The sequence below is a fragment of the Mobula birostris genome, chromosome 4 (assembly GCF_030028105.1).
Source record: "Mobula birostris isolate sMobBir1 chromosome 4, sMobBir1.hap1, whole genome shotgun sequence".
NCBI lineage: Eukaryota > Metazoa > Chordata > Chondrichthyes > Myliobatiformes > Myliobatidae > Mobula > Mobula birostris.
Genome location: NC_092373.1, coordinates 207,321,393 through 207,346,848, shown reverse-complemented (window position 1 = coordinate 207,346,848; position 25,456 = coordinate 207,321,393). Strand labels below are relative to the sequence as shown.

Sequence of the window (25,456 nt, the reverse complement as noted above, 5' to 3'; positions counted from 1 at the left end):
GACTAGATACTGTATATATGCAAAACTTAATAAGTACATCAAAATAGCTAATGGAACATTGACTCTTTTCTCAAATAACTAGAAGATTGATAGGAGATGTGATTATGGAGGGATCTGTTCCATTTGAAGCCAATGATGAAACTTAACTTTCATTGCATCTTTACATCATGACTTTCCCTTGTGATAAATTTCTTTTCCACAAGCCACTCTCAGTTTAGGTAACAAATAAATAGCCAATTTGTCAGGCAAGCAAACCAGACTCAGCAAGTCTTCACAACAGCAGTCAAAGCAGGAAAATACAGGGGGATGTGGAAAGAATGGGAGGAATGGGAATGGAATGAATGACAAGAAAACATGCATAGACCAGAATCAAATGGACAAATGCATTTTCAGTTTCTGTGTTATAATCTTTATAAAATGAAACTTTGTCTGAGGTAACCATGACAATTTTAAGTTTAATGCATAATAGTTCCTATAAAGAGGTACACATCCTATATTTTTGACTATTTGTATTGAAGTTGCCACAAATTGATTTATTTAACATATCAATTTATTTATTTACAAATGCCACACAAAATGAGAGAACCAGCAATGGGTCCATGAGGCACTGGAAGGAATTGAACAGCAAATTCCAAAGTCTTCCTAAAAAAGCCCAGTTATTGTGATACATATTGGTCCAGCCTTTCAGATTCTAGTACAATTAAATATAGAAAAATTGGTCTGTTAACAGTGGAAGAAATGCAGAGCCCTATTAAATCCCATGCTGAGGTTGTATAGATTCATTCGTTTGAATACATCAAACAGGACTCTACATACTTTTGGCTCCTTGAGATTTGAATACACCAACATTCAGCTGAATAGAAAAGGTGCTATGATGTTAAATCTTATAGACGAGTATTTTGGTAGACAATTACAAATCTTCACCTTTAATTTACTTTTTAGTGAAGACTGAGAAGTGGGAGGATGAGGTTCACTGTGAATGTTGCTGGATGGAATGGAGGATACAGGGTATGAGGAGGTGAACTGTGGGCCAACAACAGCTCACACTAAGTTTGAAGGGTCAACAGCAGACCATGATACAGGAAGTATTTTTAAAAGTTGTGGCTGTTGTCCAGTGAAACCTGCATGGACTATAGCTGCTACCTATTTTGTTGAATGCTGATTCTCCATGGGATATTAAACATACACAGGCTCCTTATTAATATTTCTTAAGGGAAACTAATGCTTTCACAGCCTGAAAAAAAAAATCCCTGAAAATGTAGCAGTCACTGTGTACACAGAGTTTGGTTGATGTACTACTAAACTTGTCAATGCCTGCTCTTATGCTAATGCCATGTAATACCTGCAGGTTGAATTTCTCTCTGATTAGGATGCTGGGGAGTTTAACCATAACTGAATCAATCATTGAAATAATGAAATATTTAATAGCAAATAATCCCTCTGAAACCTTTATACAGGATGCGAGTGGTAGGAAGTTTAATATTGCTCAGCCATTATCAGAACTACAAGGGAAGACCAACCAGTAAAGGGGTGACTACCCTGCCCTCTGCCAGTACTATCATTATATTGCTCCCATAGGTAACCAGTCTGTACATACTGCTTATACAGATTCGATATGAGGTTAGTCCTCAGCTCCTGATAGAGTGCCGCTGCCATTTCCTGATATGGTCCAGTTTGAGTGGAGTAGTAATATAGTGCTCGAACTACAAGGTAGTTCAAATTAATCCAAATAGGCCCCCGCCAATAAGGTGGGTCATATTCAGTGTTCCGTTTCAAGTAGAGAGGGCTAGATTTTGAAAGTGAGCGTAGGCCATAAGGGGTCCAGAGCTTCTCATCATCCTTTATATCCTTTAAAACGTGCTGAAGCTTTGGAGAATCAGGTTTCAAGATATGTAGCAGGAACGGGAACAGACTTACGTAACCGAATGCATTCACATACTGCAGCTTTGGCAGTTTCCGAACGGAGCGTACAAGCCTGGCTGCGTGGCCAGTTTGTCGAGGCTGACCAGGAGGTACATAGATCTTCTCTCGCTCCAGAAAGATGGACTGAGAATGATTCCCATAATCACAGAATGCCTTCAGATCCTCAGACCAGTGCAGTTGTTGAAGCAGAGTGTTGTCGCTCAAGGTTTCATACATGTCCTGATACTCCTGATGTGGTAAACTGAGGATTTTGGCGATATCCCTCATGACCTTTGATGCCAATGTCATCCAGCAGCGGAGGTCCACATGACGTTCATCCTCAGAAGGGTGAGAAGCTCGAGGGTAATCATCAAGTCCAGAGGTCAGAGTTTTAGGATTGAGGAACAGATTGGTGTCAGTGTCACGGCCTCTCCATCGATAAGTCGATGGTAGAGGTCCAACTTGTGTTGAATTGTACCAATCATACCAAGTCTTCAAACGCGGAAAGAGCTTCTTCAGGTAGGACTTGTCTTCTTCAGTCAACTTTCCATTTAAATCTTCTATTAGCTTTTGCAATGTCAGGAAGAGCGTAGGAGGGTTGGCATTTTCATTTCTCTGTACAATGAACTCTGCTGGCACTTTACTCCGTGCTTCATTGTCCAGGATTTGCTCTCTGGGTATCCAACCTTCTACGTTCATCATATCTAACCAATGTCCAATCACTTCCTTACTAATAGACCGGTCCCATTTACTAATCAGGAGTTGATGGAATCCTTCATCCCAAAGAAATCCCCGGGGGAAAAATGACCGGGATGGAACTGCAGTGTAGAGTGGGCCCTCCAGGTAAGGCAAAGGGTACTCATTGTATTTGGATTGAACATATGACTGACCATAGAAATATCCCATTCCACCAATTGTATTACTGAAAACTGCTTTAGCAAATTTAATTTGTTGCAGAGAAAAGCCTTTATTTGACAAGTGAAAAGTGCTGTCAAATTTTTCGTCAAATGATTGCTTCCACTTTTCAAGTTCATCTGAGAAAACCTCACCAGAAAATTGATTTGATCGTTGTGTAAAACTTCCTGATTCAAACAGGACTTCAACCTCAAAGGGAACTTGCACCGTCACTTGATGAACCAGGAGTTCGCTTGATGTGGTGCTCCCATCTTGTTTCGGGGGTGGTCTGTAACTGTCCACACCGATGTAGTAGCGCCTGCTTGTAGAGGCTGCACTGTAGACAAAACGGCCATTCAAGCTGCTTTTCACAATGTCTGTCACCATCTCCAGACTTGGACAAGGTGCTTGGAGATGGTTGTAACTGTTAAAGAGAAAAGAAAACCAGAGAGATAAGGAGCAACAAAACAAAACAACAAGACTGCAAAATTGACCTGGGAATTAAGTTAAAGAATTGGCTACTGCTTGCAGCACTACCATGAATTAATTTTAATTGCAATGATATACGTTGACATTTTATCTACAGATACCGTACATTCAGGTTTTATTGTGGAGTCATTTTGTGTTCTTGTTTTTCTTTTATTTATTCCTTTTTTGGAACTTGGTCATTTCTTGCCCGCCCCAGAGGAAACCCATGTGGTCACGGGGAGAATGTACAAACTCTGGTGCTATAATAGTGTTGTGCTAACCGTATAAACTCTATTAGATCTCCTCTCAGCCTCCGTCACTTCAGAGAAAGTAATCTGTCCCTCAGGGTCTCTAATCCAGGCAGCATTCTAGTAAATCTCTTTTGCACCCTTTCCACAACTTTGACATCCTTCCTATAATAAGAACATAAGGCATAGGAGCACAATCAGGTCATTCAGCCCATCAAGATGCTCCACCATTACATCTTGACTGATTTATTATCCTTCTCAACCCCATTCTCCTGCCTTCTCCCCATAACCTTTGATGCCCCAACTAGTCAAGAACCTTCCGCTAATCAAGCGGAACGAATCAACTTCTGCTTTAAATATACTCAATGACTTGGTCTCCGCAGCCATCTTTGGCAAAGAATTCCACAGATTCAGTACTCCCTGGCTAAAGAAATTCCTTTTCATCTCTGTTCTAAGTGGATGCCCCTCTATTCTGTTCTGGTCACCTCACTATAGACTGTGTCCAGTTCTGGTCACCTCACTATAGGAAGGATGTGGAAGCATTGGGAAGGGTACTGAGGAGATTTACCAGGATGCTGCCTGGTTTAGAGAGTATGCATTATGATCAGAGATTAAGGGAGCTAGGGCTTTACTCTTTGGAGAGAAGGAGGATGAGAGGAGACATAACAGAGATACAAGAAAATAAGAGGAATAGATAGAGTGGATAGCCAGCGCCTCTTCCCCAGGGCACCACTGCTCAATACAAGAGGACATGGCTTTAAGGTAAGGGGTGGTGGGAAGTTCTGAGATGCAATGGGACTTGGGAGTCCTCATACAGGATACCCTTAGGGTTAACCTCCAGGTTGAGTCGGTGGTGAAGAAGGCGAATGCAATGTTGGCATTCATTTCTAGAGGAATAGAGTATAGGAGCAGGGATGTGATGTTGAGGCTCTATAAGGCGCTGGTGAGACCTCTCTTGGAGTACTGTGGGCAGTTTTGGTCTCCTTATTTAAGAAAGGATGTGCTGACGTTGGAGAGGGTACAGAGAAGATTCACCAGAATGATTCCAGGAATGAGAGGGTTAACATATGAGGAACATTTGTCCGCTCTTGGACTGTATTCCTTGGAGTTTAGAAGAATGAGGGGGGACCTCATAGAAACATTTCAATTGTTGAAAGGCATGGAGAGAGTGCATATGGCAAAGTTGTTTCCCATGATGGGGGAGGCTAGTATGAGAAGGCATGACTTAGGATTGAAGGGCGCCCATCCAGAACAGAAATGCGAAGAAATATTTTTAGTCAGAGGGTGGTGAATCTATGGAATTTGTTGCCACGGGCAGCAGTGGAGGCCAAGTCATTGGGTGTATTTAAGGCAGAGATTGATAGGTATCTGAGTAGCCAGGGCATCAAAGGTTATGGTGAGAAGATGGGGGAGTGGGACTAAATGGGAGAATGGATCAGCTCATGATAAAATGGCGGAGCAGACTCGATGGGCCGAATGGCCGACTTCTGCTCCTTTGTCTTATGGTCTTATGGAACAGACAAGTTAGGAAAGCGAGTAAGGGGAAATGTGAGGCTATCAGGCAGGAACTTGGAAGCTTAAATTGGGAACACATGTTCTCAGGGAAATGTACAGCAGAAATGTGGCAAATGTTCAGGGGATATTTGTGTGGTGTCCTGCATAGGCATGTTCCAATGAAACAGGGAAAGGATGGTAGGGTACATGAACCGTGGTGTACAAAGGCTGTTGTAAATCTAGTCAAGAAGAAGAAAAGCTTATGAAAGGTTCAAAAACCTAGGTAATGATAGAGATCTTGAAGATTATAAGGCTAGCAGGAGGGAGCTTAAGAATGGAGTTAGGAGAGCCAGAAGGGGCCATGAGAAGGCCTTGGTGGACATGATTAAGGAAAACCCCAAGACATTCTACAAGTATGTGCAGAGCAAGACGAAAAGACGTGAGAGAATATGACCAATCAAGTGTGACGGTGGAAAAGTGTGTATGGAGCCGGAGGAGATTGTATCAGTACTTAATGAATACTTCGCTTCAGTATTCACTGTGGAAAAGGGTCTTGGCAATTCTAGGGGTGACTTACAGCGGATTAAAAAGCTTGAGCATATAGATATTAAGGAAGAGGATGTGCTGGAGCTTTTGGAAAGCATCAAGTTGGATATGGACTGGACGAGATATACCCCAGGCTACTGTGGGAGGCAAGGGAGGAGACTGCTGACCCTCTGGCGATGATGTTTGCATCATCAACGGGGACGGGAGAGGTTCTGGAGGATTGGAGGGCTGTGGATATTGTTCCCTTATTCAAGAAAGGGAGTAGAGATAGCCCGGGAAATTATAGACCAGTGAGTCTTCCTTCAGTGATTCATAAGTTGATGGAGAAGATCCTGAGAGGCAGGATTTATGAACATTTGGAGAGTCATAATATTATTAGGAATAGTCAGCATGGCTTTGTCAAAGGCAGATCGTGCCTTACAAGCCTGAGTGAATTTTTTGAGGATGTGACTAAATACACTGATGAAGGAAGAGCAGTAGATGTAGTGTGTATGGATTTCAGCAAGGCATTTGACAGGGTACCCCATGCAAGGCTTATTCAGAAAGTAAGGAGGCATGGGATCCAAGGGGACATTGCTTTGTGGATCCAGAACTGGCTTGCCCACAGAAGGCAAAGAGTGGTTGTTGACAGGTCATATTCTGCATGGAGGTCAGTGACTAATGGTGTGCCTCAAGGATCTGTTCTGGGACCCTTACTCTTCGTGATTTTTATAAATGACCTGGTTGAGGAAGTGGAGGGATGGGTTAGTAAATTTACTGATGACACAAAGTTTGGGCGTATTGTGAAGGGTGTGGAGGGCTGTCAGAGGTTACATAGAACATAGAACATAGAATAGTACAGCACAGTACTATTACAGTGGGACATTGATAGGATGCAAAACTGGGCAGAGAACTGGCAGATGGAGTTCAACCCAGATAAGTGTGAGGTGGCCAGAACTGAGCACAGTACTCCAAGTGGGGTCTGACCAGGGTCCTATATAGCTGTAACATTACATCTCGGCTCTTAAACTCAATCCCACGGTTGATGAATGCCTTCTTAACCACAGCAGCTTTGAGTGTCCTATGCACTCTGACCCCAAGATCCCTCTGATCCTCCTCACTGCCAAGAGTCTTACCATTCATATATATTCTGCCATCATATTTGATCTACCAAAATGAACCACCTCACACTTATCTGATAATCCCTGGCTGTAATATTGTTTTCTGTGACCAAAGGGTTGACGCCAAATACATTTACAAAGCTATGTACCTGTTCAAGTGTCCATTTAAATATTGTTATTGTATCTCAATCACTTCCTCTGGCAGTCTGTTCCATATACTGACCACTTTCTGCAAGAAGTTGTTGCCATAAAACCATAAAATTGGAGTACTGCACAGACACAGGAGAAGCTCTGCCGCACAGGTCCAGTGGAGAGCTTTAAAAACACAGTCTCCATAAATGAGGAGTACTGTCTTGCAGAATGGTCATCATCGGAGTAATCTGAGCAGTAAGGCTTTGGGTCAACAAGGCTTCGGTGAGAACAGGTGGTGGCAAGGTAAGTGGGTAAGTTCATTCCTTACTTTCTTATTTAATTCTTGAGTGAATAAAGAGAATGTCCACAGAGATAGTGTTCTGTTCTGGGTGTCTGATGTGGGATTTCCAGGAAACTCCTAGCCTTCCCAATGGCTACATCTGCACCAGGTGCATCGAGATGCAGCTCTTTAGAGACCATGTTTGAGAAATGGAGCTGCAGCTCGATGACCTTCGGCTTGTTAGCCAAAGTGAAGCAGTGATAGATAGGAGCTGCAGAGAGGTAACCACAAGGCTACAGGAGACAGGGTGACTGTCAGAAGAGGGGAGGGAGAAGGTCAGATAGTGGAGAGCACATCTGTGGCCGCCCCTCTGAACAATAAGTACTCCATTTTAAGTACTGTTGGAAGGGGTGACCTACCTGGGGTGTGCAACAGTGGCCATGCCTCTGGCACTGAGTCTGGCCCTGTGGCTCAGAAGGGCAGGGAACTGCAGAGGATGGCAGCAGTAATAGGGGACTCTATATTAGTCAGGGGGACAGATAGGCAATTCTGTGGACACAGAAAGAAAATACGGATGGTAGGTTGCCTCCCAGGTGCCAGGGTCCGTGATGTTTCTGTATGTGTCCACAATACCCTAAAAAGGGAGGGTGAGCAGCCAGAAGTTGTGGTATATATTGGTACCAACGATGTAGGTAGAAAAGGGGAAGGAGGTCCTGAAAAAAGAATACAGGGAGTTAGGAAGGAAGCTGAGAAGCAGGACCTCAAGGGTCGTAATCTTGCTGCCTGTACCATGCGACAGTGAGGATAGGAATAGGATGAGGTGGCAGATAAATGCGTGGCTAAAGAATTGGAGCAAGGGCAGGGTTTCAGATTTCTGGTAATTGGGACCTCTTCTGGGGCAGATGGGACCTGTACAAATGGGACAGGTTGCCGTTGAGTCTGAGGGGGACCAATATTCTTGTGGGCTGGTTTACTAGAGCTGTTGGGAGTGGTTAAATTGATATGGCAGGGGGATTGGAACCAGTATGAAAGAGCTGAGGATGAGCCAACCAGTTTACAAGTAGATGATGGGTGTAACATGAATATAAGGAAGGACAAACCAATAATTGGGTACAAATGCAGACAGAGCAAAGGCTTAAATTGTACCACAGAGGCAAAATTCAAAACCGTGAAGAATGCAGGACTGAAGGTGCTGTATTTAAATGCGTGTAGCATTCAGAATAAGGTGGATGTACTCGTAGCACAATAACAGATTGGTCGGTATGACACTGTATGCACCACTGAGTCGTGGCTGGAAGAAGGCCATAATTGGGAGCTTAACATCAAAGGATATAATTTGTTACAAAAGGATAGGCAAGAAGGCACAGGCGGTGGTGTGGCTCTGTTGGTAAGAGATGGAATTACATCTTTAGAAAGAGGTGACACAGGGTCAGAGAATGTTGAATCTTTCTGGGTGGAATTAAGAAACTGCAAGGGTAAAAAAAACATTTTGGGTATCATAAATAGGTCTCCAAATAGTAGCCAAGATGTGGGTTTGAGATTGCAAAGGGAGCTGCAAAAGGCATATAAGGGTAATTACACCATTGTAATGGGGAGCTTCAATATGCCAAGGGGATTGGGAAAATCAGTATGGTGTCGGATCACAAGAAGGGCGTTTGTTGAATGCCTACAAGGCGGCTTCTTAGAGCAGCGTGCTTGAGCCTTCTCGGGGAAAGGCTATCTTAGATTGGGTGTTATGTAATAACCCAGATCTTACTAGGGAGCTTAACGTAAAGGAACACTTAGGAGGCAGTGATCATAATATGATTGAATTCATCCTGCAATTTCAGAAGGAGAAGCGTAAGTTACATGTATCAGTATCGCAATAGAATAGAGGCATGAGAGAAGCTTGCCGCAGTGGGTTGGAGGAAGATACTGGCGGGGATGACAGCAAAGCAGAGATGGGTGAAGTTTCCCTTGAACTTCCTTTGAACCATCTCCAGTTTCATCACACCCTTTCCAAGATAAGGGGCCCAAAACTGCTCGCAATACTCCAGGTGAGCCCTCACCAGGGCTTTGTAAAGTCTCAATATCTCTGTTTTTATATGAAATGAATGCTAAGATTGCTTTTGCCTTCCTCACCACAGACTCAACCTGAAAACTAACTTCTAGGGAATCCTGCACAAGGATTCCCAAGTGCCTTTGTGTCTCAGATTTTTGTATTTTCTCTCCATTTAGAAAATAGTCAACCCTTTCATTTCTTCTACCAAGGTGCATAACCATATACTTCCTGACACTTTATTCCATATGCAACTTCTTTGCCCATTATCTTAATCTAAATCCTTCTGTAGCCTCTCTTATTTCTTCAAAACTACAACAAAGGCATCAATTTCATCATCCAAATCATTGATGCATAACATAAAAAGAATCAGTCCCAACATAGACTGCTGTGGAACACCACTAGTCACTGGCAGCCAACCAGAAAAGGCTCCCTTTATTTCCACTCTTTGCCTCCTGCCAACCAACCACTGCTTTATGCATGCTAGAATCTTTCCTGTAGTACTATAGGCTCATAGCTTGTTATGCAACTTCATGTGCGGTACTTTGTCAAAGGCCTTCTGAAAATCCAAGTACACAACAACTGATTCTCCTTTGTCTATTCTGCTTGTTATTTCTTCATAGAATTCTAACCACTAAGGTCAGACAATTTCCTTTCTTCTGCCTCTCTCCTTTCTTGAAGAGTGGAGAGACATATGGAATTTCCCAGTCTTCTGGAAACATTCCTGAATCTAGTAATTCTTGAAAAACATTACTAATTCCTCCACAATCTCTTCAGGCACCTCTTTCATATCTTGGGGTGTACACCATCTGGTCCAGGTTACTTATCTAACTTCAGACCTTTCAGTTTCTCAAGAACCTTCTCTCAAGAAATGGCAACTTCACACACTTCACGCCCCCTACCACCTGGAACTTCTACTACACTGTTAATGTCTTCCACAGTGAAGACTGACGCAAAATATTTATTTAGTTTGTTTGTCATTACTACCTCTCCAACATCATTTTCCAGCGGTCCGATATCCACTCTCGCCCTTTACACTTTATGTATCTGAAGAAACTTTTGATATGCTTTTTAATATTATTGGACAGTTTATTTTCACATTCCATCTTTCCCTTCTTAATGACTTTCTTGGTTGCCTTCTGTTTGTATTTAAAAGCTTCCCAACCCTTTAACTTCCCACTCATTTTTGCTCTATTGTATGCCCTCTCTTTGGCTTTTATGTTGGCTTTGACCTCCCTTGTTAGCCATGGTTGTGTAATCTTGCCTTTACAATACTCCTTCCTCTTTGGGTTGTATATATCCTGTGCCTTCTGAATTGCTTCCAAAAATTCCAGCTGTTGCGGCTCTGCCATCATCCCTCCACGTCCTTTTCCAATCAATTTTGGGCAACTTCTCTCTTATGCCTCTGTAACTCCCTTTACTCCACTGTAATACTGGTACATTTGATAGCTTCTCCTTATCAAATGCCAGGGTGTATGGTATCATAATATGATCACTTGTCCCTTAGGGTTCATTTACCTTAAGCTTTCTAATCAATTCTGGTTCATTGCACAACACCCAATCTAGAATAGATGATCCCTTAGTGGGCTTAACCACCACCTGCTCTGAAGTGAGATCTCGTAGGCGTTTTAGAAATTACCCCTCTTGGGCTCCAGCCTCAACCAGAATTTCCCAATTTCACAACATACTGAAATCCCCAAATGACTATTGTAACATTGCCCTTTTGGCATGCATTTCCTATCTCCCATTGTAACATGAAGACCACATCCTTACTACTGCTTGGGGGTCTGTATATAACTCCCATCAGAATCTCAAGTCAAGTCAAGTCAAATCACTTTTTATTGTCATTTCGACTATAAATTGCTGGTACAGTACACAGTAAAAATGAAACAATGTTCCTCCAGGTCCATGGTGCTACATGAAACAACACAAAACTACACTAGACTAAATGAGACAACACAAGGTTACACTAGACTACGTAAGACAGCACAAAAACTACACTAGACTACAGATCTACACAGGACTACATAAAGTGCACAAAACAGCTGTCAAACTGATGGCCTGTGACTAGTGGTGTGCCTCAGGGATCTGTGCTGGGACCATTGTTTGTTGTCTATATCAATGATCTAGATGAAAATGTGGTAAATTGGATCAGCAAGTTTGGAGGTGTTGTGGACGGCGAGGAAAGCTTTCGAAGCTTGCAGAGGGATCTGGACCAGCTGGAAAAATGGGCTAGAAAATGGCAGATGGAATTTAATGCAGAGAAGTGTGAGGTGTTGCATTTTGGAAGGACAAATCAAGGTAGGACATACACAGTAAATGGTAGGGCACTGAGGAGTGCGGAGGAACAAAGGGATCTGGGAGTTCAGATACATAATTCCCTGAAAGTGGCGTCACAGGTGGACAGGGTTGTAAAGAAGGCTTTTGGCATCCTGGCATTCATAAATCAAAGTATTGAGTATAGGAGTTGGGATGTTATGGCGAGGTTGTATAAGACATTGGTGAGGACAAATTTGGAATATTGTGTGCAGTTCTGGTCACCTCACATTGTGTGACTTCACTATCCGCTGCAGAGTCTTGCAATCCGAGATGGTGCAATTTCCGAACCAGGCAGTGATGCTGTTGCTCTGGATGCTCTTGATACATCCTCTGTAGAATGTGGTGAGGATGGGGGGTGGGAGATGGACTTTTCTCAGCCTTCGCAAAAAGTAGAGACGCTGCTGGGCTTTCTTGGCTATGGAGCTGGTGTTGACGGACCAGGTGAGATTCTCCGCCAGGGGAACACCAAGAAATTTGGTGCTCTTAATGATCTCAATGGCGGAGCCGTCAATGTTCAACGGGGAGCGGTCACTCCGTGCTCTCCTGAAGTCAACAGCCATCTCTTTTGTTTTGTTCATATTCAGAGACAGGTTGTTGGCTCTTTGTACCCTTGCAGTTCCTTGGCTATATCTACAACAACTCAACACCTTCCGACCCTATGTCACCTCTTTCTAATGATTTAATTTAATTTTTTTTGTCAACAGGGCCATGTCACCTCCTCTGCCTTTCTGGCTATTCTTTCAATATAATGTGTATCCTTGGACATTAAGCTCCCAGCTATAATCTTCTTTCAGCCATGATTCAGTGATGCCCACAAAAATCATACTTGCCAATCTGTAACTGTGCTTCAAGTTCATTGACTTTATTCTGCATAATGTGTTGTATTCACCTTTTTCGATTTTGTTTGCCCTTTACGTTGCAACTCAGCCTGTCGACTGCAATTTTGCCCTATCACCAGCCTCTCCTTGTAAGGAGTCTCACTACACACTGCCTCTGTTTGTAAACCAACTACCTCATCTTCAGCATTATCACTCTGGTTCTCATCCCCCTGCCAAATTAGCTTAAACCCACCCAAACAACTCTCACCAATGTGCCCACAATGATATTGGACCCCATGGGTTCAGGTGTAGCCCATCCCTTTTGTATTGGTCATACCTTCTCCAGAAAAGATCCTAATGATTCATAAATCTGAACCCCTGCCCCTGCACCAGTTCCTCAGCCACGCATTCACCTGCCAAACCATCCTATTCTTACCCTCACTGGTACATGGCACAGGCATCAAACCAGAGATTGCTACCCTGGAGGTCTTGTTTCTCAGTTTTCTACCTAGCTCCCTAAAATCTCCTGTCAGGACCTCTTCACCTTGTCTACCTATGTTATTGGTACCAATATGTACCAGGACTTCTGGCTGGTCACCCTTACCCTTGAGAATTGATCGAAGACAACCCTGACCTTGGCAACATTCCATTCAGGTTTCTCTATCATGCCCATAGAATCTCGTCTCTGTTCCTCTGACTAAAGAATGTCCTGTCAACACTGCAGCCCTCTTCAGCTCCTATGAGTCACAGCCGCTGACTCAGTGCCTGCGACCTGCTCGATGTGTTTCCCCTCCGGTAGGTCATCCCCCTCAATCGTATCTAAAGTTATATACTTATTATTGAGGGAATGGCCACAGGTGTACTCTGCTCTGGATGGGTGCATTTCCCCACCTTCTCCAGACAGTCACCCAGTTACCCTTCTTCTGCAACACAAGGTAATTACCTCCCTGTAGCCTCTGTCTATCACCTCCTCATTCTCCCATATGCGCCAGTTCCTTAAAATGTTCTTTCAGGAGCTGCAGCTCGATGCACTTGGTGCAGATGTGTTTATCTGGGAGACTGAAGGTCTCTGAGACTTCTCACACCTCACACACAGTACAGAACACTGCCCTGGAGCCATTTTCAGTATTCTATGCACTAAGAACACATAGAGAGTAACCTACAGGTCCCTCTTAAACCTTTCTCCTCTCACCTTAAACTCATTATGTTTTGATTTCCTGGGGCAGAAGAAAAAAAGATTTCTGGGGCATAATTTTGTACAACTTATTACGATCACCCACTCCCTCCCCTATACTCCAAGGCATGAGTCCTAGCTGATGAAGGCCAGAATGGCAAATGCCTTCTTCATTACCCTGTCTACCTGTGACACCACTTTCAGGGAACCATATAATTGTACTCCCAGGTACGTCCCCAGAGCCTGATCTTTTACTTTGAAAACCCTACTCTGGTTTGACTTCACAAAGTTCAAGGCCTTGCACTTATTGGAATTAGTCATAGAGTAATACGAGAGGGAAATAGACTCTTCAGTCCCAACTGTACATATCAACCACAGCATCCTCCATGCTAGTCCCAGTTGCCTGCATCCAGCTCATAATCCTACAAACCCTCCCCTCAAAAAAACCCTCTTATATTTTGCAATTGTACCTGCCTCGACCACTTCCTCTGGCAGCTTAATACAGGTAGTTGCTACCCTCTGTGTAAACACATAACCTGCTAGATGGCTTTTAAATATCTCCCCTCTTATCTTGTATCACTGCCTCCTAGTTTCGGGCTCCACAACCTTGAAAAAATGACTATGACTGAGCAACGCACATAAGATGTTGGAGGACTTCAGCAAGTCAGGGAGCATCTGTGGAGGGGAATAAACAGATCTGGGCCAAGATCTTTCATCAGGATTGGAAAAAAAGGGGGCAGAAGCCAGATGAAAGTGGTGGGGGGAGGGAGGGAAATAGTACAAGCTGACAGGTGATAGCTGAGACCAGGTGGGGGGGGGGGAGATGTTTATCAAGTAAATTTGAGGGCAGGGTGGAAGTTGGAGGCAAAGTTGCTGAAATTGAAATTGACGAACTCAGCATGGGTGCAGGAAGCAGATCATGATTATAAGAGATCACCTCATCCATACCCCTCATGATTTTATAAACTTCTATGAGGTCATCCGTCATTCTACTGTGCTCCTGGCATTAAGAGAGCCCCAGTCAATACTGAGGAAGTTAAAATATTTATAAACAAATTTTCATACAAAAATATCTCAACACAAATTGACCTCATTATAAAACCTAAACGCAAGGAAGGAAAATAGCTTCAAAATATGCAAGTATGTGCAATCCCATACATATGCAAATATACATCTAGATTGATATAACAGCTTATTCTATTGTGTTTAGAGAAATGGGCATTTCAGTTTTATTGACAGTGAGGGACAATCTCACCTGGCGTATTTGGAGTTCCTGGATTTACGATCAGTTGGTGTCAGGAAAGTAATTGTGAATTTTCCCAAATCCTCTGATGACCCTGACACTGCCACTAACCTCCTCTTCTCCTCAATGTGTGGCTGTAGAACTCCCTGTCCATCACCAGCGACATAAAATAGCAGCGATATCACTGGGTTCTCTGGAGCAGAGCTCTATAATAAAATAGGTTGGCTATGAAAATCATATCAACATCTTCCTGTGGTAATTTATAAATGTACATGTTGTAGGATTTTGCTTACATGCCATTTGGTCCAGATTTATCATCTGGTACAGTACAGTTGTTATGTTTTTTGACGGACACTGTGCAAATCTACTTAACTCAAAAGCATGCCCAGTATTCTTCGGTGTGGTAATAAAGAAAGCAGACAGTTATTTTAAACTGTGTGGAAGTGAGATTGGTTGATCATGTAGATTAAGTGCTTACCAGTGATAGTTCACAAGCATCATTCCCAGAGTCTGATATCACAAACAGCAAAGTCCCATTACAGAGATGCCTGAAGACCACCACTGGTCCGAACCTCCAACCATAGTCAGTTTCATCAACCATTACCCTCTATGGGCAAGCCAATTCTGAATCCAAATGGCCAAACAACCACGGATTTCATGCATCTTAAATCTTCTGGATGTGCCTCCTACGAGGGACCTTATTAAACACCTTACCAAAGTTCATGTGGTATAAATCCATACATCTACCTTCATCAATAAACTTTGTCATCTCCTCAGGAGACATGACTTGCCCCAACATCAAGTCAAGTTGACTGTTACTAATTAGGCCATGGCTTTCCAAATGCTCATAAATCTCTGGCTGCTATGGAGGTTTCAAAGGATTGAAAAAGGCTGCAGAGGGTTGTAGACTAAGTTAGCTCCATCACCCATCTTCAAAAGACAGTGCCTCAAAGTAGCATCTGTAACTCTCGGTTCAGCTAACGGCTTAATCTAGGGAAAGGCAATCCTCAGCCCGGCCGAACTTAAGAAATCTTGTTTGGGTGGATGCTGCGTGATGTGTCCCGTTACAAATCAGTACCATGAAATAACAAACAATACACAATATGCGATTAAATGATTGAGCTTTATAATTCTTAATTTGACTATATGGTTAGTAAAGAAACAAAACAAAGAAAAGGGCCCATTCTCATGAAACAGTCTAATGCGCAACGTTGGAGCTCACTGTTCAGTCCACTGGCTTCCTGTCGACCTACTCCTAGCGAAGCCGTCCCTCAGACCCTCGCTCCAAGCCCACTCTGTTCGGCAGCCTACCAACTCTCTCCATTCGCTCTTCTCTCATCTCTCCCCGGTAAAAGACCGCAAGATCCCTTCTTCCAGACCCACAAGAAAGAACAACATCCCTCTCATTGGATAGTCCCTCATTCCAAAGCCCCGTTATCTCTAGTCATACCCAGCTATTGCTACAGAGAAACTATTACATTAGCAGTGAAACCTCACAGCGTGTTCCACGTCCATCATAAGGACACTCACCATCCGGAGCATGTCCTCTTCACATTATTACCAACACAGTGAGGTACAGGGGAACCCATGAACACTACCTCGCTATTCCTCTTTTATTCTATCTTATAGCAGTTTTTTTAATGGCTTGAACTTTACTGCTGCCACAAAGCAACAAATTTCATGACATGTGACATTGATAAAAAAATGATTTTAATCTCAAACAAGGGAAAACCTGTAGACGCTGGAAATCTGAGCATCACACACAAAATGCTGAAGAAACTCAGCAGGCCAGGTAGCATCTATGGAAAAAAGTACAGTCAACCTTTTGGGCCAAGACCCTTCAGCAAGACCAGAGGAAAAAGCTGAGGAGTAGATTTGAAAGGTGGGGGAGGGAAGGGAGAAATATAAGGTGATAGGTGAAACCGGGAAGGGGAGGGATTAAGTAAAGAGCTTGGAAGTTGATTGGTAAAAGAGATACAGGGCTGAAGAAGGGAGAGTTGGATAAAAGAGAACAGAAGGCCATGGAAGAAAAAAAGTGGGGAGAAGCACCAGAAGGAGGCAATGAGCAGGCAAGGAGATCAGGTGAGAGAGGGAAAAGGTGATGAGGAATGGTGGAGGGGGTGAGGGGCATTACCGGAATGGGAATGGGAAGTGGAATTAAAATGGGTGGCCACTGGGAGTTGCTGCTTCTTCTGGTGGACAGGTGCTCAGCAAAATGGTCTCCCAATCTACATCGGCAGCTTCAGACACAGTATATACCGCTAGCAGACTCACAGGTGAAGTATTGCCTCAACTGGAAGGACTATTGGGGGTCCTGAATGGTAGTGAGGGAGGAGGTGTAGGGGCAGGTGTAGTACTTGTTCTGCTTGCAAGAATATGTGTCAGGAAAGAGATCATTGGGGAGCGACAAATGGACAAGTGAGTCACGTATGGAGCAATCCCTGCGGAAAGCAGAACGGATGGCGGGGGCAGGAAAAGATGTGCTTTGTTGTGGGATCCTGTTGGAGATGGTGGAAGTTCCGGAGAAGTATGTGTTGGATGCGGAGGGTGGTGGAGTGGTAGGTGAGGACAAGAGCAACCCTATCCCTGGAGGGGTGGCGAGATGATTGGGGTAAGAGCAGATGTGCGTGAAATGCATTGATGGTAGAGGAAGGAAAGCTCCTTCCTTTGAAAAAAGAGGACATCTCCTTTGTTCTAGAATGAAAAGCCTCATCCTGAGAGCAGATGAGGCGGAGATGGAGGAATTGAGAAAAGGGGATGGCGTTTTTACAAGTAACAGGGTGGGAAGAGGTATTGACCAGATAGTTTTGAGAGTCTATGCGTTTGTAATAGACATCAATAGATTAGCTGTCTCCAGAGATAGAGACAGTGAGATCAAGGAAGGGGAGGAAGGTGTCAGAAATGGACCAGGTAAATTTGAGGGCAGGGTGGAAGTTGGAAGCAAGATTGATGAAGTCGACAAGCTCTGCATGGGTGCAGGTAGCAGCACCGATGCAGTCGTCAACGTAGCGTAGGGAAAGTGGGGGACGGTCACCATAGACTGTTCCACGTAGTCGACAAAAAGGCAGACATAGCTAAGACCCATGTGAGTGCCCATAGCTATATCTTTTGTTTGAGGGAAGTGGGAGGAGACAAAGAAGAAAGTATTAAGGGTGAGGACAAGTTCCGCTAGATGGAGGAGTGTGGTGGTGGAGAGGAACTGGTTGGGTTTGGTGCCCAGAAAGAAACAGAGAAGTTTGAGGCCTTCCTTGTGGGGGATGGAGGTGTATAGGGACTGTACATCTGTAGTGAAAAGATGATGGGGGGCCAAGGAACTTGAAATAATTGAAAAGATCCAGACCATGTAAGTGTCACGGATGTAAGTATGAAGGGACTGAACTGTGGGGGGGGAGGAGAGAGAAGATAAGACAAAGTCGAGCTATGCCGATACATGAGTTCAGTGGGCAGGAATAAGCTGAAACAATGGGTCTACCTGGACAAGCAGGTTTGTGCATCTTAGGCAGGAGATAGAAACGGGAGCTGCGGAGTGCAGGAACTATGAGGCTGGTGACAGTGGATGGGTGATCTCCAGAGCTAATAAGATCAGTGATAATGTGGGAGACAATGGCCTGGTGCTCCTTAGGGGGATCCTGTTCGAGGGGTAAGTAAGAGGAGGATTTTAATTCTGTCCTTAAGAATCCTCTCCAGAGGATTTCCTAACCCTAAAACGATGCCTTTTAGTACTTTATTCCTCAACCCTAGGAAAAAGACTACACATTCACTCTATCTGTGTCCCTCATGATTTTGTATATCTAAGACCATAGATATAGGAGCAGAATTAGGCCATTTGGCCCATTGAGTCAGCTCCACTATTTCATCATGGCTGATAAAATTTTCCCCTCGGCCCCATTCTCTTGCCTTCTTTCTGTGTCTCTTCATGCCCTGAGCAATCAAGAATCTATCAACCTCTGCCTTAAATATATCCAATGACTTGGCCTCCACTGTCACCTGTGGCAACAAATTCCACAGATTCATTGGCTTCTGGCTAAAGAAATTCCTCTGCATCCCTGTTCTAAATGGATGTCTATTCTGAGGCTGTGTCATCTGGTCCAAGACTCCCCTACCATAGGAAACATCCTCTCTATAGAGACTGACCTCTATAGCATCACTTATTTTCCTTTGCATCAATGAATAAAGTCCCAACCAGCTGCATGTCTTTCCATAACCCAGTCCCTGGAGTCCCAACAACATTTTTGTAGTACTTCTCTGCACTCTTTTCAGCCTAATGGCACCTGTTTTACAGCAGAGTGACCAAAACTAAAGACAATTTTCCAAATGTGGCCACACTCACATCTTAGACCATAAGACATAGGAGCAGAATAAGGGTATTCTGACCATTGTGCCCGCTCCACCATTCCATCATGACTGTTCCCGGATCCCACTCAACCCCTTACACCTGCCTCCCCACCATATCCACTGATGCCCTGACTGATCAGGAAATGATTAACTTCCCCTTAAATATACCGACGGATTTAGCCTCCAGTCTGTGGCAGAGCATTCCACAGATTCACTACTCTCTGGCTAAAAAAATTCCTCTTTACCTCTAGTTCTGGATACCCCCCAACATAGGAAACATCCTCTCAATATCCACCCTATCTAGTCCTTACAACGTTCAGTAAGTTTCAATGAGATCCCCGCCCCCGGGCATTCTTCTAAATTCCAGTCAGTACAGGCACAAAGCTACAAAAATCTCCTCACATGTTAACCCCTTCATTCCTGGAATCATCCTTGTGAACCTCCTCTGGACTCTCTCCAATGACAACACATCCTTTCTAAGATATGGGGCCCAAAACTGTTGACAATACTGCAAGTGTGGCCTGAGTAGTGTCCAATAAAGGCTCAGCATGATCTCCTTGCTTTTAATTTCTATTCCCCTTGAAATAAATGCCAACATTGCATTTTCCTTCTTTACCACAGACTCAACCTGTAAATTAACCTTCTGGGAGTTTTACATGCAGCTCTGATGTTTGAACCCAAGTCCCTCTGCAGCTCTGATGTTTGAACCTTCTCTCCACTTAGTTAATAGTCTGCACTATTACCAAAATGCATCATTGTATATTTCCCAATACTGTATTACATCTGCCACTCTTTTGTCATTTCTTCCAATTTGTCAAAGTTCTGCTGCACGTTGCTTTCTCAGCACTATCTCTCCCCTCCACCTATCTTCATATCGTCCACAAACTTTGCCACAAAGCCATCAATTCCATTATCTAAATCATCAAAAAACAATATGAAAAGTAGCAGTCCCAATACTGTCCCAAGGAACACTACTAGTCACTGACAGCCAACCACAAAAGGCCCCCTTTATTGACTCGCTGCCTCCTGCCTGTCAGCCATTCCTCGATCCATGCCAGTATCTTTCCTGTTATGCCACAGGATTTTGTCTTGTTAAGCAACCTCATTTGTGGCACCATATCAAACACCTCCTGAAAATCCAAGTAAATGACATCCACTGCCTCTCCCTTGTCTACCCTGCTTGTTACTTCCTTGAAGAACTCTAACAGATTTGTCAGGCAAGGTTTCCCATTTATAGAAACCATACTGATTCTGACTTATTTTATCATTAATCTCCAAGTACTGTACCCCGAAACCTCATCCTTAAAAGTAGACTCCAACACTTTCCCAACCACTGAGGTTAGGCTAACTGGCCTATAATTTCCTTTCTTTAGCCTTCCTACCTTCTTAAAGAGTGGAGTGACATTTGCAATCTTCCAATCCTCCGGGACCATGCCAGAATCAAGTGATTCTTGAAAGATCATAACCAATGCACCTGTTATCTCTTCAGCAACCTCTCTCAGGACTCTGGAATGTAGTTCATCTGGTCCAGGTGACTTATCCACCTTTGAGTTTGCCTAGCACTTTTTCCTTTGTAATAGCAATGGCACTCACTCCTGTTCCCTGACACTCATGGACCTCTGGCACATTGTCAGTGTCTTCCACAGTGAAGATTGATGCAAAGTACGTATTAAGTTCATCTGCCATTTCTTTGTCCCCCATTACTACCTCATGAGTATCATTTTCCAGTGGTCTAATATTAACTCTCACCTCCCTTTTACTCTTTATATAACTCAGAAAAGTTTTAGTATCCTGCTTTATATTATTGGCTAGATTGCCCTCATATTTAATTTCTTTCCTTCTTATAGCTTTTTTAGTTACCTTTTGTTGGATTTTAAAAGCTTCCTAATCATTCAACTTCCCACTCACTTTTGCAACCTTATATGCCCTTTCCTTAACTTCCTTTGTCAGCCATGGTTGCCTATCCCTGCCATTTGAAAACTCTGTGGGACATATCTATCTTGTGTCTTGTGAACTATTCCCAGAAACTTCAGCCACCTCTGCTCCGCTGTCATTCCCACCAGTATCCTCCTCCAATCCACCTGGACAAGCTTCTCTCTCATGCCTCTTTAATTCCCCTTATTCCATTGCGATACTGATACATGTGACTTATGCTTCTCCCTCTCAAACTGCAGTATGAATTCAATCATATTATCATCACCGCCTCCTAAAGGTTCATTTACATTAAGCTCCCTAATAAGATCTGGGTTATTATACAACACCCAATCTAAGATAGAATTATGATTACAGTTTCGTAAGTGTTCTTCCACTCAAACGTCAAGTCATCTGGCCAGGTCATGTCCTAGTACCAGGCCCCCTCCATTACTTTGACTATTCCCATACAGTATGAAGAACTCTCTTTGACATACCTCATAAATTCCATCCCATCTAATCCTCTTGTGCTAAGGAGGTCCCAATCTAAATCGAGGAACAGTAAGCCACCACCTACAAAAACAGTTGTTTTGTACCTTTCCCTAATCTGCTGGCATATCTGTGATCAATGTGCCAGTAGTTTTTGAGGGGGAGGGATGGTTAGGATTGCACTTCCTATTTTTGAGTTCAACCCATATTGTGGATGAGGCCTCCATTATGTCCCCTTCTGAGTGCTGCTGTGATTTTGTCCCTGATTAATTGTGCAATTCCTTCCCCTTTTTAACTTATTTCTCTTTCATTTCCTGGAACAATAAACAGCTAATCCTATCCCTCTCTCAACCAAGCCCCTGTAATGGACACATCATTGTTCCATGCTCTAAGTTCATCTCCCTTACCCTTAATTCTCCTTGCATTGAAATAAGCACCCTTGCTCTATCATGTCTACTACTTTGCTCCTGCTTGTCAAGAACATAAGAAATAGGAGCAGGAGTCGGCCATCTGGCCCATCGAACCTGCTTCGTAACACAATAAGATCCTGGCTGATCTGGCCGTGGACTCATCTCCACCTACCTGCCTTTTCCCCATAACCCTTATTTCCCCTACTATGCAAGAATCTATCCAACCTTGTCTTAAATACATTTACTGAGGTAGGTTCCACTGCTTCATTGGGCAGGGAATTCCACGGATTCACCACTCACTCAGAAAAGCAGTTCCTCCTCATCTCCGTCCTAAATCTACTCCCCTGAGTCTTGAGGCTAAATCCCCTAGTTTTAGTCTCACCTAGCAGAGGAAACAACTTTCTGCCTCTGTCTTATCTATTCCTTTCATAATTTTATATGTTTCTATAAGATCCCCTCATTCTTCTGAATTCCAGTGAATACAGTCCCAGATGACTCGATCTCTCCTCATAGTCTAACCCTATCATCTCTGGAATCAATCTGGTGAACCTCCTCTGCACTACCTCCACTGCAAGTATTTCCTTCCTTAAGTATGGAGACCAGAACTGTACACAGTACTCCAGGTGCAGCCTCACCAGTACCCTTTACAGTTGCAGCATAACCTCTCTGCTCTTAAATTCAATCCCTCTAGCAATGAAGGCCAACATCCCATTTACCTTCTGATGGCTTGCTGCACCTGCAAACCTGCACTTCACTTTACTTTCTGACCCCGATCTCTGGCTCCCACTCAATTTTGTATCAATTTCCAGTCTCCCATCTACCTCACTGCTGCTTGGATCTCATTCTCAGCCAATTAAGCTTAAACTCTCTTGAGTAGTACAAGCACATTTGTACGCTGCCAAGATATTGGACCTCTCCAGCTCAGGTGCACGCTGCCCTCTGGTACAGGTCACCTGTGTCCCAGAAGAGATCAAAAATCTTAACCCCTGCCTCCTGAACTAACTCTTCAGGCACACATTCACGTGGTACTGGTGACTTCATGACTTTGACTGAAAGATCACATTTGCAGAGAGAGATGATGAGAAGAAAACAGCTGCAGATGAAATCAGGAAAAATGATCATCTGAATAGATGTAGTGCTTTACGTGGCTTGTAGACAAGACAGTCAAGGAACAATACATGTGGAAGAGTACTTCGGTGTGGCGTTCTATTTTTAATGAAACCTTCTCAGTATGATGTTTCAGTGCAGATAGATTATCACATGAATAATAAAAGTAAGATTTAGATTTCTTTATACAATGAATACACCTGTGGTTTGGCAGTGATTCTCCAAGTCCAATCTCCACCGTGTTGCCCACCAAGACGTTTCACAAACTCGGTTGTTAAAATGAAATCATTCTCTTTAATTTCCTGCACCCCGAAGTTGATGCCATCATGCATTAGCCAGCCATAGCTGGGCAGCCGATCACCCTGTTCACATGTATGGCGCAAGTTCACCTCTGCCTTGAACTGCTGGAGCCACATCAATCCTAAAATCACAAACAAGTTCACACTGATCAATTATAAACAAAGGCAGTTTTTTTTAAATTTAGCATACAGTGTGGAGTAGTCGGCCCTTCTGGTGCTTTGAACCACGCTGCCTCAGCAACCCCACAAACCCTATTAACCCTAACCTAATCACGTCATGGGACAATTTACAATGACAAATTAATCTACCCAGTACATCTTTAGATAGTGGGAGGAAACTGGAGCACCCACACATTCCATAGGGAGGAGCACAATGATTCATTACAGAACGGCATGGGAATTGCAGTCTGAACTCCGGAACAGCCTGAGATGTAATAGTGTCACACTACTGCTATGCTACAGTGGCATCCATTAGTTTTGATCTGAGTGTCCTTGTACACAATTACTGGAAGTTAACATGCAGGCACACAGGGAATTAAGGCGGCAAACATTATGCTTGAGTTTTGTAGTCATAGAGATATATGGCACAGAAACAGGCCCTTCAGCCCTACCTGTAGGTCCATCATGACCAAGGTACCTACCTAAGCTAACCCAATTTGACTGTGTTTGGCCAAAATTCCTCTAAACCTTTCTTAACCATGCATCTTTCAAATGTCTCATAAATGTTATATTCTACCTCTAGCACTTCTTCTGACATCTTGTTCCAGACACCCACCATCCTCTGTGTGAAGTAGTTGTTCCTCAGGTTCCCTTTAAATCTTTCCCTTATCATTCCAAACCTATGTCTCCAGTTACAGATTCCCCAACTCTGGGAAAAGACTGTAACAATCTCTTACATCTATTGCTCTATATGGTCACCCCTCAGTCTCCTTCACTCCAGGAAGACAGTGCCAGCCTATTCATAAAACCATAATTTATTCCCTTCAATCCCAACAACACATGCAAAACACTGGAGGAACTCAGCAGGTCATGTCAGCAACATTTTTGAAAAATTTTTTGCACCCTCCCTAGTTTAATCACATCCTTCCTTTAGTATAGTAACCCGAGCTACACAGTGCAGTTCCATCAACATTTTGTACATCCATAATAGAACATAGAACACTACAGCACACTACAGGCCCTTCAGCCCACCAATATGTACCGACATTTCAACCAACTTTACGATCAATCCAACCCTTCCCTCCCCTCACATAAGACCTTGAGGTCTTGCTTTACAGCTTTCTACCTAGCTCCCTTTATTCTCTCTTCAGGACCTCAGCCTTTTTCCAACCTATGTCATTAGTACCAATATGTACCATGACTTCCGGCTGTTCACCCTGCCGTTCAGAATGCTGTGGACATGACCTGAGACGTTCCTGACTCTGGCACCTGAGAGGCAACACACTATCTGGATGTCTCTTTCACACCCACAAAATCTCCTGCCTGCTCCTCTAAATAATGAATGTCCTATCACCACTGCTCTTCTCTCCTCCCACTCTTCCCTTCTGAGCCACAGAGCCAAACTCAGTCCCACTACATGGTCGCCGCAGCTTCCCCCTCGTAGGTTGATCCACACCCGCCCCCCCGCCCACAACTCCTGAAACAGTATCCACAAGAGCAACAGAATTAGTCCATTTGGCCCTCCAAGTCTGCTCCACTATTTCATCATGGCAGATCCAATTTCCTCTCAGTCCAAATCTCCTGCCTTCTCCCCATATTTCTTCAAGCTCTGACTAATAAAGATTCTGTCAAACTCTGCCTTAAATATACCTAATGACTTGGCCTCCATAGCCACCCGTGGCAACGAATTCCACAGATACATCACTCTCTGGCTAAATAAATTTCTCCACATTTCTGTTCTAAATGGGCATCCCTCTATTCTGAGGCTGTGTCCTCTGGACTCTCCCACCACTGGAAGCATCCTCCCCTCATCCCCTCTGAGGCCTTTCAACATTCCATAGGTTTCAATGTGAGTTTGGAACCCCAGTGAGTACAGACCCAGAGCCATTAAATGATCCTCGTATGACAAGCCTTTCAATCACAGAACCATTTGTGAACCTCCTTTGACCTGCAAGTTAGCCTTGAGGGTATCCTGGACAGTGACTTCCAAGTCCATTTACACCTCAGTTTTCTGTATTTTCTCTCCATTTAGAAAACAGTCAACCCTTTTATTTCTTCTACCAAAGTGCATGACCATACACTTCCCGACA

The 25,456-nt window shown here is 43.6% G+C and overlaps 1 protein-coding gene across 1 annotated transcript in view; it reads right to left on the bottom strand.

The window, feature by feature from the left end:
* Positions 1–435: 435 nt before the first annotated feature.
* mogs (mannosyl-oligosaccharide glucosidase) overlaps positions 436–25,456 on the bottom strand; it is a 68,255-nt gene continuing 43,234 nt past the window's right edge. Inside the window, exons 3-5 of the mRNA XM_072256846.1 lie at positions 23,109–23,329; positions 14,669–14,862; positions 436–3,220 (exon numbers count right to left, since the gene is read on the bottom strand). Of these exons, the coding sequence (XP_072112947.1) occupies positions 1,477–3,220; positions 14,669–14,862; positions 23,109–23,329 (2,159 nt within the window). The 3' untranslated portion in view covers positions 436–1,476. The remainder of the gene's footprint in view (positions 3,221–14,668; positions 14,863–23,108; positions 23,330–25,456) is intronic.